The sequence below is a fragment of the Beta vulgaris genome, chromosome 1, assembly GCF_026745355.1.
Source record: "Beta vulgaris subsp. vulgaris cultivar EL10 chromosome 1, EL10.2, whole genome shotgun sequence".
In the NCBI taxonomy this organism is placed as follows: Eukaryota; Viridiplantae; Streptophyta; class Magnoliopsida; order Caryophyllales; family Amaranthaceae; genus Beta; species Beta vulgaris.
Window position 1 is genome coordinate 32,321,066 of NC_079202.1, and position 14,998 is coordinate 32,336,063.

Consider the following 14,998-nt stretch of genomic DNA (forward strand, 5'->3'; position numbering starts at 1 on the left):
CTCGTGTGAAAGTTGTGTATAAGCAAGCATATAAATAATATTTTTTTTGTTAAAATATTAATCATAAGAGATAATTAATAATTATTATTTTTTCGAAGGATAAATTTTAAAAATTATTATGTCATAATAAATTTTTAGGGGTAGTTTTCATGTTGTTGCCTGGAAATTGAGTTGCAAGGCGCAAGCCATCCTAAAATGGGAATGTCTTTGGTGTTACTTTTGTTAGCATTACATAGAAAACGAAATAGTTTCTAGAAAAGAAGGTACACGCAATTGGAGAATGCTTCTCCCAAACAGCCGTCATTCGTCAACAAATGAAGCTCCCAATTCATCATATTCACGCAATTTGGTGACTAACTGTAACTATTTTTTTTTCTGCCAAATCTCCTTTCCACCTTTCTTCCCGGCGCAGTAAAATGCTTCAACACATTTCTAATCCGAAGCTTAAGGAGTAATACAAAAAAATGTACTTATTTTTTTTTAACAGTCCAAGCAATGAAATTTCAGCACCCCAAAAAAAGCAATGAATTAGATAATCAAATAAAAATCTGTGCATTAAATTAAATCTGACCTTCTCACTCTTCATTAAAAACTGTCTGGTTTTGTTCACCTACTCTCACAGTCTCTCTCCTCTCTCATTTTGTGCATTATTATTCACTTCCCAGAAAAAAGAAGAAACAATAGAATGCCAACTCAAACTCAAGTCAAACACGTTGCTTCCCCAAATTTGCGGTACTAAACAACAAAATTAATCGAAAAGAAGAAGTGGGTTTTGTTCAGAATTGAATTTTGAGAAATGGGTAATCGATTTATATGCATGTCAAAGAAAGATACTAAAGTAAATGGATCAAAAAGTAAGAGAATAGGAAAATCTCAGAGAAAATTGCTTGAAGATGAAGAAGTTGCTTTGCATAGGAGAGCTTTATCAATGGTGCTTCAACAACATCAGTTGTCTCAAAGATATGATGCACCTTCTATGTCTCGTCGAATTGGTTCCACCTCTCGTCGTCGCACTCTTTCTGACCCTTTTTCCAATTCTAAACAGGTCTCTCTTTCTTTTTTTTTTTTATCTTCAAGACGATTTCTTATGACGATTCATGTTATAGCAGTAGTAGTTTAGAATGAGTTTGATCTTTTTGGTATTGCGTAGAAAAGGTCAAGCTGAATTAAGGTAGTCAACATGATTACTTGGTAAAAAGATTTGATTCAGTTTTTTTGAAATGATGGTTTTAAGAGAAAGTTTGTTTATTTATTATTGTTGTTATGATTATGTTGAAAAGTGAACATAGAAAGTAGTAGAAGATGCAATTGTGGTTTTTTGGAACCCAAATCTGGATCTTCTAAAAGCTGGGTCAGAAGAATAGTTTTTTTTGTTTGTTTTACTTTTGATTAATTTTTACCCTTCCTGTTGCATAAAAGTGGATGTTGGTACTATATCATGATGCCAACAAGTGTACTTCAAAGATAATGGGGTTTCATAGTATTTCTTTTTGATCCCCCCCCCCCCCCTCCCCTTGTATAAAGATGAGAAGTGCACTAGCATCACAGGATACTTGAAAATGTGTGTTACTTTTTACCAACAACTGATTGTTGTCCGAATTGGATTCGCTTGGGACGCCTTGGCAACACCTTTGTGGCATTTCCATGCTTCTTGGATGATATATATATCCTACCAGTTTAACAAATATACCAGTTTTTGATAGAGAAGTGTCACTGTTTTAATTGAACTCGACCCTTCATGTAAACTTGTAGGATAGGAATCCAGATGGACAGGAGTTATCCTGACCCTACAGCGCTTTGCGTCATTCGGCCACTTATTTTCTGATATGTTATTGATGATAGTTTAAGGGAGTTTAAGATTTCAAAGTGATGGGTGTGGTATCTGTTTTTAAGTATAGATTTCTTGTGAAGACCATGTGAATGCTCTCAGGTACATGCTTTCTTAGACTAAAGTGTAATCTATTTGCATACATATGTCAGCCTTGATGTTTCCATTCTCCATTGTGAAAATGAATGCGTGTTTTTTTGGAGGGTAACTGTACCAATTAAATTAATAAACTTGTTATCGATGCTCATATTGTATATTTGCTGAAATTCTTTTCTGGAAAATACTTATTTCCTGCAGTCTGACAGAACTGGGTCTCTGGGATTTGGGTGAGTTATCAGATGCTGCTCTCTGGAAATTTCTGCAATTTAAAATTATAATAATGCTACTGTTGAGGTTTTATCTATTCATTGCTTGAAACTTGAAAGAAACATGAATGAGAAAATTAAAACACCTAAATTTACAAACACTTTTGTCCAAGTATCTTGACAATCTCCCATGTTCGTAGTTAGCAAGAAGTGCCAGAATGTAGCTTTCTTACAGCTCTACTTATCTTCCACAGGCACCTGATTTTTTGGAAAGTCTGAAAGGAACAAGAGTTGTTTTAGTACATGGCGAGGGCTTCGGCGCATGGTGTTGGTACAAAAGCATTGCTTTATTGGAAGAGTCCGGATTACTTCCTGTTGCTTTAGACCTAAGTGGGTCGGGTATAGATACAATAAATACAAATTCAATAGCTACTCTGGTAGATTATTCTAAGCCACTGATTACATATATAGAGAATCTGCCAGATGATGAAAAGGTCAGATGCCATGAATAAATTTACTTTTATGTACAATTTTTTAATAATTGTATGGCCAGTTTTCTGGTAATGTTGTAACATTTGGGATATGTTCCTAGGTTATATTGGTTGGTCATGGATGCGGGGGTGCATCTGTTTCATACGCTATGGAGCAACTTCCACAGAAGATTGCCAAGGCAATTTTTGTTTGTGCCACGATGGTCTCTAGTGGACAGAGGCCTTTCGATGTTTTTACTGAAGAGGTATGTTATAAGATTAACATCATCTCAACATGTAGGAGTGATGCCCCTATTCCTAGTGAATGTATATTCTATCATTATCTTAGCATCTAACAATGTAAAGTTGCATGTAAGGTCAAAAAACGTAAGGGATTAGACATGTAAATTTTTCTGGAGATCGCTAAATCTTTAATTTGGAGTTACACCTGAAGTGCATTAATAACATTACTTCATAGTAATGACTAACTACATGGTGGCATTTTCTTATGCACATGTGCTGATGTGCATGTCTTGGATATTTCAATATGTTTAGTGGGAGACCTGCAGAGCTTCTCATCTTCTTTTTGTTCCACCTTCAGTTTTCAATGCAAAATTCTACTTCCTGTTTTTATAATTAATTCCGTATGACTTTCTAAAAGGGGTTAGAGAGTTCCCATTCGACTGAAAGTGCTTATATCAGGCTTCACATTTACCTCTATCAGATATTTTACTATTTAACATTGATTAGTACTTAGTAGTAGGGATACATTTGAAACAACATAGGTTTTGAAAGTTTGACCATTTGCTATTACTTCTCGAAATGAAATCGGATTTGTGGGAGGCGAGACATCTTAGAATGTCGAGTTTACCAAGACTAAGGTTAAGCTATATAACATTCCCCCTACACTTTTTTATACTATATCTTATGCTTGCACAAGATGGGATTTAGAACACTATTACAGCTTCTTTCAAATGGACAATTTGCAACACCATGAATTTGATATTTGTAAGTATCATTGATAGTTATACCAAACCTAGGTTACATAGTGATCAATTTAGCATTGACTGGGAAATTATTAGATGTTAGGAAACACAAATGGATATCTGTGTATGTCAATTAGAAATATGTAACTAAAGCAATTTTGGTTATGTTAATACTTGGCTTCTTTTAAGAGGATAACATAGTGACAGCTCCTCACTTCACATGCAACAATACTGGCAACAAATGTACTGTATAGATACTTGCCTTTCAAGTTTCAACTCTCTTTGAATTAGTGTGAGGCTCAAACTAGAAAGCGAAAATGATATATGACTCTACTAAGATTACTGGACAAACTAGTTTCTGCTGGTATCCAATCCAATGATCCATTGTGATTTATGAATGCCCACCCCTCCGTATCTTCCAGTCAGACTTCTGGCAGTAGGAGACTCAGATATGCACTGTCTTCCAGATTCAAATCTGGCTTTGTTTGGTCTTTATAATTCAGATGAGCAGCATTAGACTTCCCTTACAAAACTTCTGCAGAAATCAAGAAGCACCATTTCTTGGTTTTGGGTTGGATGAAGTTGGTATGATGATCTTACTCAGCTTAGTCACCCAAACATTTGCTTAATGGGCTTATATAGGAAAGTTAGATTTCAAGCTATGAAGCACGGGTACTTCTCCCACCTGCCATATCCCGTACCGGGGATGGGTACGAGTCGGGGACGGGACGGGTACGGCACATATACGTCTCAAAGCCGTATCTAGAACTTGTAGACGACCGGTGTAGTTGGGACGGCTAGAGAAAACGGCGGGGACGTCTCGGGGATGGAGTTAGAAGCTTAATGACATCCCCCATGGTGCAAGTGTCGTCTTCGCTCCGTCAATATCGGCATCCCTTTGACTCTCTCTAGTTCACTTTATGTGTTTCTTTTCCTTTTATGTTTTCAGCCGAATCTAATCATCTATATTCAATACTATAACTTTCAAGTTTATAACCCCATACATATTTCTATATTCTAGAAAGAAAAATAGTTTATTACTTTAAATTTTTATCTATATGTCGGTCAATGTTTTTTGCACCAATTTTTTTTGGAGATTATATGTATGAAAAATTATTGTCATATTATTAATTAAATAATATTATATTTGTTTTTTTTCCCGAATCCAAGCCGTACCCGTTTTTGGAAATTTTGATTTTACCGTTTTCCGTCCCCGTACCCATGTCCGTATCCGTATTGGTGCTACCTAGATTTCAAGTACTCTCTTTTCTTGCTCTTGTTAGATGAGTATCCTGGACAAGGCTGCTGTAGGCTTGTAACTGTTTCTGCTCCATCCACACCCCTTCCTCCCCCCTCGGAAAAAAAAAAATTACAGAAGAAAATTATTTTCTTTTGTCAGCGACTCATTGAAACGCATTGTATTGAGGTATTTGAATATAATTGCTCATCTAACATTTCTTGGTATGTCAGAAAAAATACAAACTTGCACAATTTAACAGTCATTTCTGGTGTTCTGCAGCTTGGTTCATCCGAAGATTTTATAAAGGAATCAAAATTTTTAATTCATGGAAATGGCACTGATAATCCCCCTACATCCTTCATGTTAGAGAGGCAGCACATGAAGGCCCTATATTTCAACCAGAGCCCTCTTAAGGTAAGTTGAATAAAGATTATTCCAAGTACCAAACATCCTACTATAAACATGTTATAATCACATATGCAATGCTTTTAGTTTACATTAGCGACTTCTGAAAATTTTTTGTACTTGAAATTGTGCTCTCTTCATCCCTCATGCTGGAGAATATGAGAAAGGAAATGGAATCATTTGTACTAGGATGGTGCATGTCGAAGATCATAATATCTGCGGTGTTGGAGTCGATGGAAATGAGGAAGAGGGGGTTAATTTTGTGGACAATTAGCCTCCAAATGCTTGGAGGGGGAAATTGAGATTACTTTTATGTTAGTAATCAGATGAAATGGACACCTAACCATTCAAATTCTGATTAGTTTACATATTTGACTTGTCTTATTTTAAACAACCTGGGAATGTTGGTAGATGAGATTTTAAGATGTCCTTGTCTTCTTTAATCGTTCTTGATACATCAGCAAAAAAAAAAAGAGTTTTTCACTTTTCTAGTATAATAAGGTCAAGACGTAAACTTGCTTCAGTAAATAATACCCGTACCTCCAGATCTGGACATTTGGTGCATGTGTTATGTCCTTGTGGAATTAAAATGTCCATATCCTTTCCTTTGCAAACGTTTCCATCAAGTGTATGCAACTTCATTTTGGATTGCATATTTATCTATTAATGAGCATGGATGTCTGTGTATCTGTTAATGAGAGGAATAAGAGATGGAAGAGATATGGTATTGTGCTCCCGTGCTGTGCACACTGATGTGTAGTTTTAGGACTTAATTGTGGCTGTCTATCTCTTATTCCTTTATCAAACCTCCCTCTCCAATCCCCCCCCCCCACCCTGGCAGAAAAAAAACGAAAGCAAAAAGAAAAAAAGGAAAAGGGGAAGAACACCCTAATTGTGTAAATGTGAGAAAATCAACAGTATCATGCTGTGGTTCATAATAAAGGAATTGAACTCTATATTGGCAATTTAAGGACAATTCTACCACACGGTAAACTTACATGGAAAAACTAAACCAAAGATAGGATATTGACTTCTAGTTCTCAAACAATCTCGGCTTTGCATCAGAGCATAAATGGTGAATTGGTGACTACTTAACAATCTCAAAGCGTCATGAGACGGATATGCTTAACTGATGATGATCTGTGAAGACATGTTGAGACAGCTCAAACCTTGTGCTATGAGCTTAAAAGTGGGCATATACTTAGAAATTGCATAGGACACAAAATCTTGGCTATTAATCTTCTTTTACTTACATCTGTTGTATTTGATAATGATAACTATTAGAATAAAATTCATTAATGAGACGACTGCCATGACACATACATTTTGCTCCGTTCCACTTATAGGAATGGATTTTGCAGAATTCAGTTATTTGTGTGGTTGATGCTCTAATTTTTCTCCTGTCGCCTGCACATTTTAGATGGTGCTGCTGTTTGTTTTCTGAAGGACGCATTGTTATTTCAGGATATTGCTTTGGCTATGGTCTCCATGAGACCAGTCCCTCTAGGCCCCATAATGGAGAAGCTCTCATTATCCCCTGAGAAGTACGGTTCGGTTAGGCGTTATTTCATTCAAACACTAGATGATCGTGCACTTTCACCAGACGTCCAAGAAAAACTAGTCAGAGAAAACCCACCGGAGGGAGTCTACAAGATCAAAGGCAGCGATCACTGCCCATTCTTCTCGAAGCCCCAGTCGCTTCACAAAATGTTACTTGAGATCGCTCAAAAGCCGTAGTTCAAGATAACTGCTACAACAGCATATGGTTGGAGGATATTCTGCTTATTGAATGTGGTACATTTGCCACTGCCCACTGGACTTTAAAATTGTACAGGAGAAACAGAAAGGCGAGAAGCTCTGTACTACCCTCGTTATTTGTTTTCTTTTTCCTATTTATTTATACAGGATAATTCTGGAATTCTTTAGTACACTATCGTGTTGCATATTTAGATAGGAAATCACAGGTGTTGTGTTGGTTGTAAACATAATAGTCAATTAATTGAGTAATTATATCACCCTTGCTTGCTGTTGCTTTTTACTCTTGCTGACTACAAAATATACTCGGTCATTATTATAAACAGAGGAAATATATCCAAGTGAAACCACAAACAAGCACGAAGCCAAAAGTGACTTGAGCTTCTATCATATTGAACACTAACCTTATATGCACGTGACGTGTGCGAAAACAAATAAAAAGTTTGATTGTGTAATAACATGTATGAAAATTTGTTACCAAGGATGTCTTGGCCTAGTGGTTAAGATTGAGGTGCTGTGAACGATAGGTCACATGTTCATTGTATCTTCTTTTTTCTAGATCAATAAATAAGAGATGTTATAAATGTGATTCTTAACTGAGGGTATGATGGTAAAAGAGGGTGAGTTTGTATTTTGTTAGTTAAGGGTATAATGGGGTTTATAATATTTGGTGTCTCCCCTCTCTTCCATGATATAATAGAGATGATTTGGTAATGATCCAGAAAAAGAAATATTAATCACGAGTTTATGACACTCTCTCGGCTGCAACTCAACTTTGCAACTTTTTCCAAAATTCCTTCTTTACAAGGATCAAAATTCCTATCCTATCAGATTTTTTTTTCATCATCTACTTATTACAAAGCTATATATGTTTAATGATTTTATTAATGAACTGCTAACGGGCACTACGATCGCTAGATAAGAAATATACTTATGTTGTAACCATTAATAATTGTGATCACAACCAATGACCACTAACAAATATATGAGTAGCAAAACACAAAAGTATATTTCTTATCCGCCGGTGGAGGCACTTTTTAGTGGCTTGTTTATATACACCCTAATAATTAATCAAGATGGTTAGTGATATTTGACAAATTAGTTGTTCTAATTGAAGAAGAGTTAGTTAATGTTTTGTTCAGTGTAGAATCTATTTAGCCTACTTATTATGTGATGATGTATTGATGTGCATGTGGAGAGTGGAAGTTGCCGTTCAATCAAAAACTAAGCGCTCTTTGATATGCATCAGTGGAGAGTTTAAATCTTCTAACCTAACAAAGAAAAAGAAGTTGAATTACGTGTGGAATTGTCAAACTTGGATTCTCTTCCTTTTACATTGCAGCATCTGATTGGAGTCTCAAGTTGTTGCATGAGTATGCACTATACAATATCCTAAATGTGACAGAATTTGGGATCCTTAATCGCTTTCAATTACATAAGAGATTCTTTTTTTAATTTAATTTGTTCCAATAAACACAAAATAGACTAAGACAAGTAAAAAACATTTTTTTAAATTGTCAAAATAAACTTGAGTAGGAGATATAACTTTATTAACCTCTGTTTTAAAATAAGTGCAACCCTTAAGAATTGTAACAAATGACTTTTCTTTGTTCTCTTCTCATGACACGAGTCCTTTTTATTTCTCTCCATCATGTTTAGACGCCTAACATATTGTACTGGTGTAACCCCCATTGCACTTGAACAGTTGAAGTATGGAGAGGAAGAGAGAGATGGATAATAAAGTAAAAGATATCTCCAACAACTTGTCATAGCCCTAAACTTTTCATATTATAGACGCTAATTGGTTAACTAGCACTTATAATTTGCAGATGAGAAACCTTAATTTGACATCTCAAAATACTTCCATTTACTTGATAACCAAGGTTTGCAATACTTCATCCATGAACCATAAATCCATAATAAGAAGATATATATGCCACAAGCCCACAATCCATATTTATCAAACTCAGTAAAGTAATATATTCATGATGCAAAATTATCAAAGAATGGCACACTTGCCACTAGCAGCTTGCTTCCGGAGCTCCTCAGTCTCTAGCTTCGCCTTCTCTAGATTTTCACGGAGCAGACGGATCTCATCTTTAGATTTTGTATGCGCAGCCTGGGCCAACTCTTCAGCTTTCAATCTTGCAGCATGCTCCTGGGCCAATTGTTGTTCCAGTTTTTGAGTAGTCTCTTTCAGCTTCATTTCAACCTACACGAAAGATCCATAAAAATAATTTGGGATTTCAATCAAATGTAATAACAGGATATATCATATAACCACTTGGCCTTGCACACAATCCCATATGTGAAAATAAAGCCAACTCTTTGCCAGCATATTTATGCAATAAAAAATCTCTACAACACGTAAGATCAAAGAAAGAAAAGGTTTAAAGTCCTCATAGATCCACTCGTCCTCTCAGTGACTCTTAAGCTATCTTAAGTCTTTGCAAAAGCATTATTATGAACAATCCTGTTAAGTATTCCAGTTTATCTTATCTATGACACACTTGTTTACTGCAGACAATGAACATGTAGGGTAAAATAAACAATGTCATGGATGGACATGGGTCTTCCACAAATCACTGGAGTGTTTTCTAGGCTACTGTTCCCATATCTCTCCTTTCATGGTCTTAGAAACTCTATGACTCAAAAGTTTTAACCACTTAGACATTTTGAGACCATAAGTCGCACATGAAAAACTGCACTCTCCTAAAAGATTCTTTCTCACTGACTAAAAGTCTTAGCCACGTCACAACTTAAAACCCATGTAAATCAATCGTATTGTAGGAAAGAATTATCCCCACAAACAGTCACAAAATCTGCAGATCAAATTCCACTATCACATTGATAATGTCTCACTTGAATAAGCTCCCACCAATCATGTCGAGAGAGAAAAAAGCTCACCAAGATGTTGATAAGGCAAACCAAAGATAACTGCAAAAACGATAACAAAAGATGGAAAAAAAGACAAATAGGAAGCCTCGATCACGTCTACTCCATCCCTTACAAAATTGGGTTTAGCATAAATTTTAACGATAGTCGTTAAATGTGAATTAAGCAAATTTTCCGTGAATAGCTTATGTAAGACTAAAACCATCAGGGTTACAGAAAAACGAGAACGTTTCTAAAACAAGAAAACAAAAGGTCCTAGCTATTTCATGGCTTCATTAGCATGAAAATGGCTGGGCTTTTAGAAACGGGAAAATTCAGGATCGTAGAGACTTACGAGCTTCATAGAAGAACAGTGAGAGATAGAAAGTGTTTGTGATAGAGAGAATAGGTGATGTGATGAGAGAGAAAAAGAAAATTTTGTTGGAAGAGAAGTGTGGAAACTTATTTGGAATAACCCAAGATGAATGGGATTACAAAAAAAAAGATAACACAACCACTGTATGCCAATACACCAATTTTCAGCTTCTCAACGATTAGCTAACCAAGATGAAGAATTTTCCAAGTAGCAATCATGAGAAAAGCAAAGTAAATATTTCATCGAGAACTCTTGAGAAAGGCAAGTACAATAAACATCCAACTCACTTTATTCCAAAAGTGCGATAACATTATCATTCCCCAACTTATAGGACCATCAAGATACTAATGTTGTCCCACCGAGAAATACTAGGTCCATTCAGATGATTCATCTACTCCCCCAACTATAATAGCTAGTATATTCTTTGCTGTGGATGGGAATTGAGAAGCAGGCATTTAATCATCATCTCTACCCATATTGGGACAAATAACTTGCAACAAGGAAGATATAGGGAAAAGCAGACAGTACCATGTCAGTAATCCGCTTGAGTTGTTCCTCATATGTTTTATGCATCTGCTCCTTTAATGCTGATATCTCTACTTTATCATAACCTTTCAAAGAATCAACATCTTTTTCGTGGCGACGAAGTTCCATGGCTCCTTTCTGTACAATGAGGTGCAACAGTTGAAAGGTTACCAAAAGCAATACTATTAACAGAAAAAGAGAGCAAACTTAGCACAAATACTCACCCTCAGTTCCTTGAATAAATCATCGGTGTATGGTTTTCCTCCATTCTCTTCTATGACCAAGTTAACTAAGTTAAGAAGCTTCTGCAATTGTTCCTCCTTTTTGGCATTATCTTTTGTTTTATTATCAAAAAGAACACAACGGTTCTTCGAAAGATCAAGAATATTCTGCACATACAGAAGAATGCATTAAAACACCAAAGACTTGGCTTGTAACTCCAACTGAATCCATAGAATCCACTATCTCAATATATCGTCAACTTTCACATACCTGACATCATGTAAATCTCAAAGCTATGTTGCATCAATTGTCACAAGGAAATAAAATTTCAAAAGCCCAATATTCATAGCCTCTACATAAATTTCCAAATATAGTTTCCTAAGCTTGATGCATGTAACTCCTCATCAACTAGGACATGAGACCATCACCTTTACAACCTAGGTCTACACACCAACTTATCAAGTTGGCTTGTGAATAATTAATACCAACTTATCAAGTTGGTATGTGTGTAATTAATATGGAAGTAAACTATGAGGTTATGATTATCATATACACATAATCCACAAATGAACAAGACAGCATTCATAAACATAATCACTCGAACTGAAACCAATTTATAAGTATGATATGGCCAAAGTTAATAAAGTTTATAGTAATATCAAGCAAAATCACATTGAATCACCTTTAAAGTCTCCGGACATTCACGACCCAAATAATCTCCAAGAGTTTCATCATTATCTTCGAGCTCATCACCTCCCGTAAAAACCACTATCATGTAATCAGCAATTTTGGGTCCAAAGACTGCTTGCAAGCTTTGAAGTGCGGCTTCCTCTTCCTGAGAGAAACGTGATCTCACGGAGAACACAACAAGTATAGCATGTATACCCTCCTTCGCCAAATCAATACATTTCACAATCTCTTTGCCAATGAATTCAGATCCAACAGAAATGTCAAAGAGCCCTACAATTCCATACGAGATCACAAAATCAATATGAGAATGAATATTTACAAGGTTTACAATGCAAAAATCTGTATTCTTCTCTGAATGGAAACAGAGAAAGCAAACAGGCATACAACTTTTTAACTCATCATCACGTACCAGGTGTGTCAATCACATTGATTTCTTGCCCATCTTTAAGCATAGTACTCTGGAGTTCAGAGGTACTTGTAACACCAGATGAGCTGGCTCTAGACTTATATGCCTTTCTACCAAGGATGCTATTTCCAGTCGCGCTTTTTCCATTACCGGTACGTCCAACCAAAACCATAGTTCGAGCTCCATTTGATAGAGAAGGAAAATCCCAATCATCCTCAATTGAACTTCCACCCATTCTTTCAATTGTTATATCTGCAACATAATAATGACACCCAAAAAAATCTAATTAGGAATCCTTTGTTGCAACATAGCTGAACTTACACACCATTGAAATTCATCGAAATTCATCAATCATATTTATCAAGCTAAACATACGTAAACTCTAATCCGAAGTCAAGAGATATGTATTTTAGTACAAGATAGAGAGTAAAATTCATTGAAGAACTAATTCTGACAAAAAAAAACCATCAACCAAAAAGAATAAAACCCCTTTATATAATTATCAAAGAATTAAACTTCTTCATAACACAAATCAACACATCGAACAATATAATCACATTGTCATAATATAAAAAAAGCAATAGACTTATCAACTAAGGATGTAATTGGTTGAAAGAAATCATCTTTGAAAATAATAATCATATAGTAATCATATAACATTGATCAAACGACTCCTTTCAAAAAAAAAAAAAAAAAAAAAAAAACATTGATCAAAAGACAGATTATTTCCACCAAATAAAACACAGAGAAAACCTGCAATATCCTAATCACAATACATAAATACTTTTTTTTTTATCACAAAAAGAATCAAACAAATACAACACAACCCAAAATTCAAATTACTCGAAAAATCTAAACCCAGAAAATTTTTACCCATAATAATAATAAATCCGGCAGAAAGAAGAAACCCAAAATCAATCACAAGAATATTGATAAAAAGATTTAGGGGTTGACTGAATTGCAAGGCAGCAAAGAAGCAAAGTGAATTTGCGAATCAACGGCAAAAGTAGAGAGAAAGTAAAGAAAGATTGAGGAAGAAGTAAAACAGTAAACTTACCAGAGAAGATGTTGTTGAGTGAGAGGTTTAGTAAAAGTCAAAAGGAGTGTATATAAACCAAATATACGAATTGAATCAACAATTTTTCAGCTTTTATAGGGATACATCATATATTAACGACAAAGTAGGAGAACAGTTAGAAGAACAGTTTTTTTTTTCTTTTTAAATATATTTCCTAGTTATCTTTAATTGATAATTTTGATAGTTATCTTTGGAAGACATCGATGGGTAGTCTTTGAGGACTGTTCCGAATTTTGATGTTAGCTAATATGCTGTTTTTCTATTGGAGAACGGATATATTGGGGTTGTTTGGGGAGAGAGTTTAGAGTTTTGACCAATAAAAACTCTAATTTGGGTGTTTGGTGAGAGAGAGGATTAAATAGAGTTTTGTACCGAAAACTCTTATCAAAACTCTCTTTTGAAAAAGCTGGGTAGAGGAGCTTTTTCATGAGAGTTTTGGAGAGAAAAAAACAAATGACTATTTTGTCCATATAATTAATACTAAAATTTGTTTTAAAAAAAACATATGTCCATAAATGTCATTTTACATGCTCTAAAAAGTACAAAACTCTAAACAATCAGCTAAGTGTTACCAAACACCTTTATACAACAATTATTTAAATCAGCAGTCAAATCCTCTGAACAAAAAAGTAATCATCTAACCACAAACTCTAAACTCTAACCTCTAAACTCTAATCACCAAACAGGGTCATTACCTTTACACATTTAGCTTTTTGCTATAGGGTGATATTTTTCTTGTATCTCTAAAATCTTTATTTTAAGAATGCCTAACAATTTTTTACTTGAACTATATCGTATCCATTTGTTAAATCATTGTTAAGTTTATTTTCTTCCTTCAAAAAAAAATATCATTAGTTTCTTATTTTCATTTCTTTAGATTAACTCCCTCTATTTTATAATAATCAGAACACTTTTTTTAATGTTTGTCATAAATTTGTTTCAACACTTTTATTTTTAGCATGGTCCTATTATTACTATATTATTTGTTTTACACTTCTATTGCCCACACATTATTTTTATTAATAAAAATATATCCAACTTTCTCTAGTTCAATAAAAAATACATCATCTCCTTTTCAAAAAAAAAAAAAAAATAATCCATCAACTCTTGTCACATCTACATTTTTTTTTTAATAAATAACATTTGATAACCACACAACTCAACAAGTATTTAGATCCGTTTGGGACGGAAAGAGTACTTTTTGGAGGAAAATGATTGTCTCTATTTTTCAGTTGTTTGGTTGGATAGATGATTTAAAAAGAAAAACTAAGGTGGAAAGAGTTTCACCCCTTTATAAATATTGTCCTCCAAAATTTGACTAAAAATCATTTCCCTCCACCCTCTCATTCCATATATCTCCATTTTCTCCTTCAAATAAGCTAAATAGTTTTCCGCCAAATCAAACAAAAGGAAAACTAATATTTAGTTGTTTTTTTAATCAAAAAATATTTTTTCATGAGAGATGACTGCTCAAATCATCCACCATACTCATTTTAGCTTTTTAAGGAATCCATCTTTACAACCTTGAGGGTCTCTTATCACCAGACTACTACCACTACTCCTAAGCACGGCAGATGCCGTACACTTGAGTGGAAAAGGAAAGCGAGACCGTACCTCTTTTTCCAAGATTGTCAGTATAGGGGATTGTATTCTTTTGGACCTGGAGAACATGTGACGCCAGTTAGGAGTTTGGTGAACTAAGCCCTTTTTTTGTTGCCTTGATCTTGCCAACCAAGTCAAAAGAAAGAAGAGAATGAAAGAGCTTCATATTTTGATAGCTTGTTGGGTTGCGTTCGAAACTCTATTCGTAATTTTCAACCAGATCTGATAGCACGTGC

The 14,998-nt window shown here is 34.9% G+C and overlaps 2 protein-coding genes across 3 annotated transcripts; one reads left to right on the plus strand and one right to left on the minus strand.

Moving 5' to 3' along the window:
* The first annotated feature begins 288 nt into the window (after window positions 1-288).
* On the plus strand, window positions 289-7,272 carry LOC104898045 (putative methylesterase 14, chloroplastic). The gene is made up of 5 exons (XM_010685054.4): window positions 289-1,045; window positions 2,388-2,627; window positions 2,726-2,869; window positions 5,109-5,243; window positions 6,699-7,272. Exons 1-5 carry the CDS (start codon window positions 797-799, stop codon window positions 6,969-6,971), a joined length of 1,041 nt encoding a protein of 346 aa, XP_010683356.1. The 5' UTR covers window positions 289-796; the 3' UTR covers window positions 6,972-7,272.
* Window positions 7,273-8,832: 1,560 nt separating this feature from the next.
* Window positions 8,833-13,298, minus strand: LOC104898037 (immune-associated nucleotide-binding protein 9). 2 transcript variants are annotated; one of them, XM_010685044.3, is made up of 6 exons: window positions 13,140-13,298; window positions 12,086-12,334; window positions 11,669-11,946; window positions 10,989-11,153; window positions 10,768-10,902; window positions 8,833-9,201 (listed from the first exon to the last, which is right to left on the minus strand). In XM_010685044.3, the coding sequence occupies exons 2-6, from the start codon at window positions 12,315-12,317 to the stop codon at window positions 8,989-8,991; spliced, it is 1,023 nt and encodes a 340-aa protein (XP_010683346.1). In that variant the 5' UTR covers window positions 12,318-12,334; window positions 13,140-13,298; the 3' UTR covers window positions 8,833-8,988. The 2 variants fall into 2 exon arrangements, with proteins under 2 accessions (XP_010683346.1, XP_048500520.1); XM_048644563.2 differs by lacking the exon at window positions 13,140-13,298 and adding an exon at window positions 12,956-13,099.
* Between the last annotated feature and the right edge of the window lie 1,700 nt (window positions 13,299-14,998).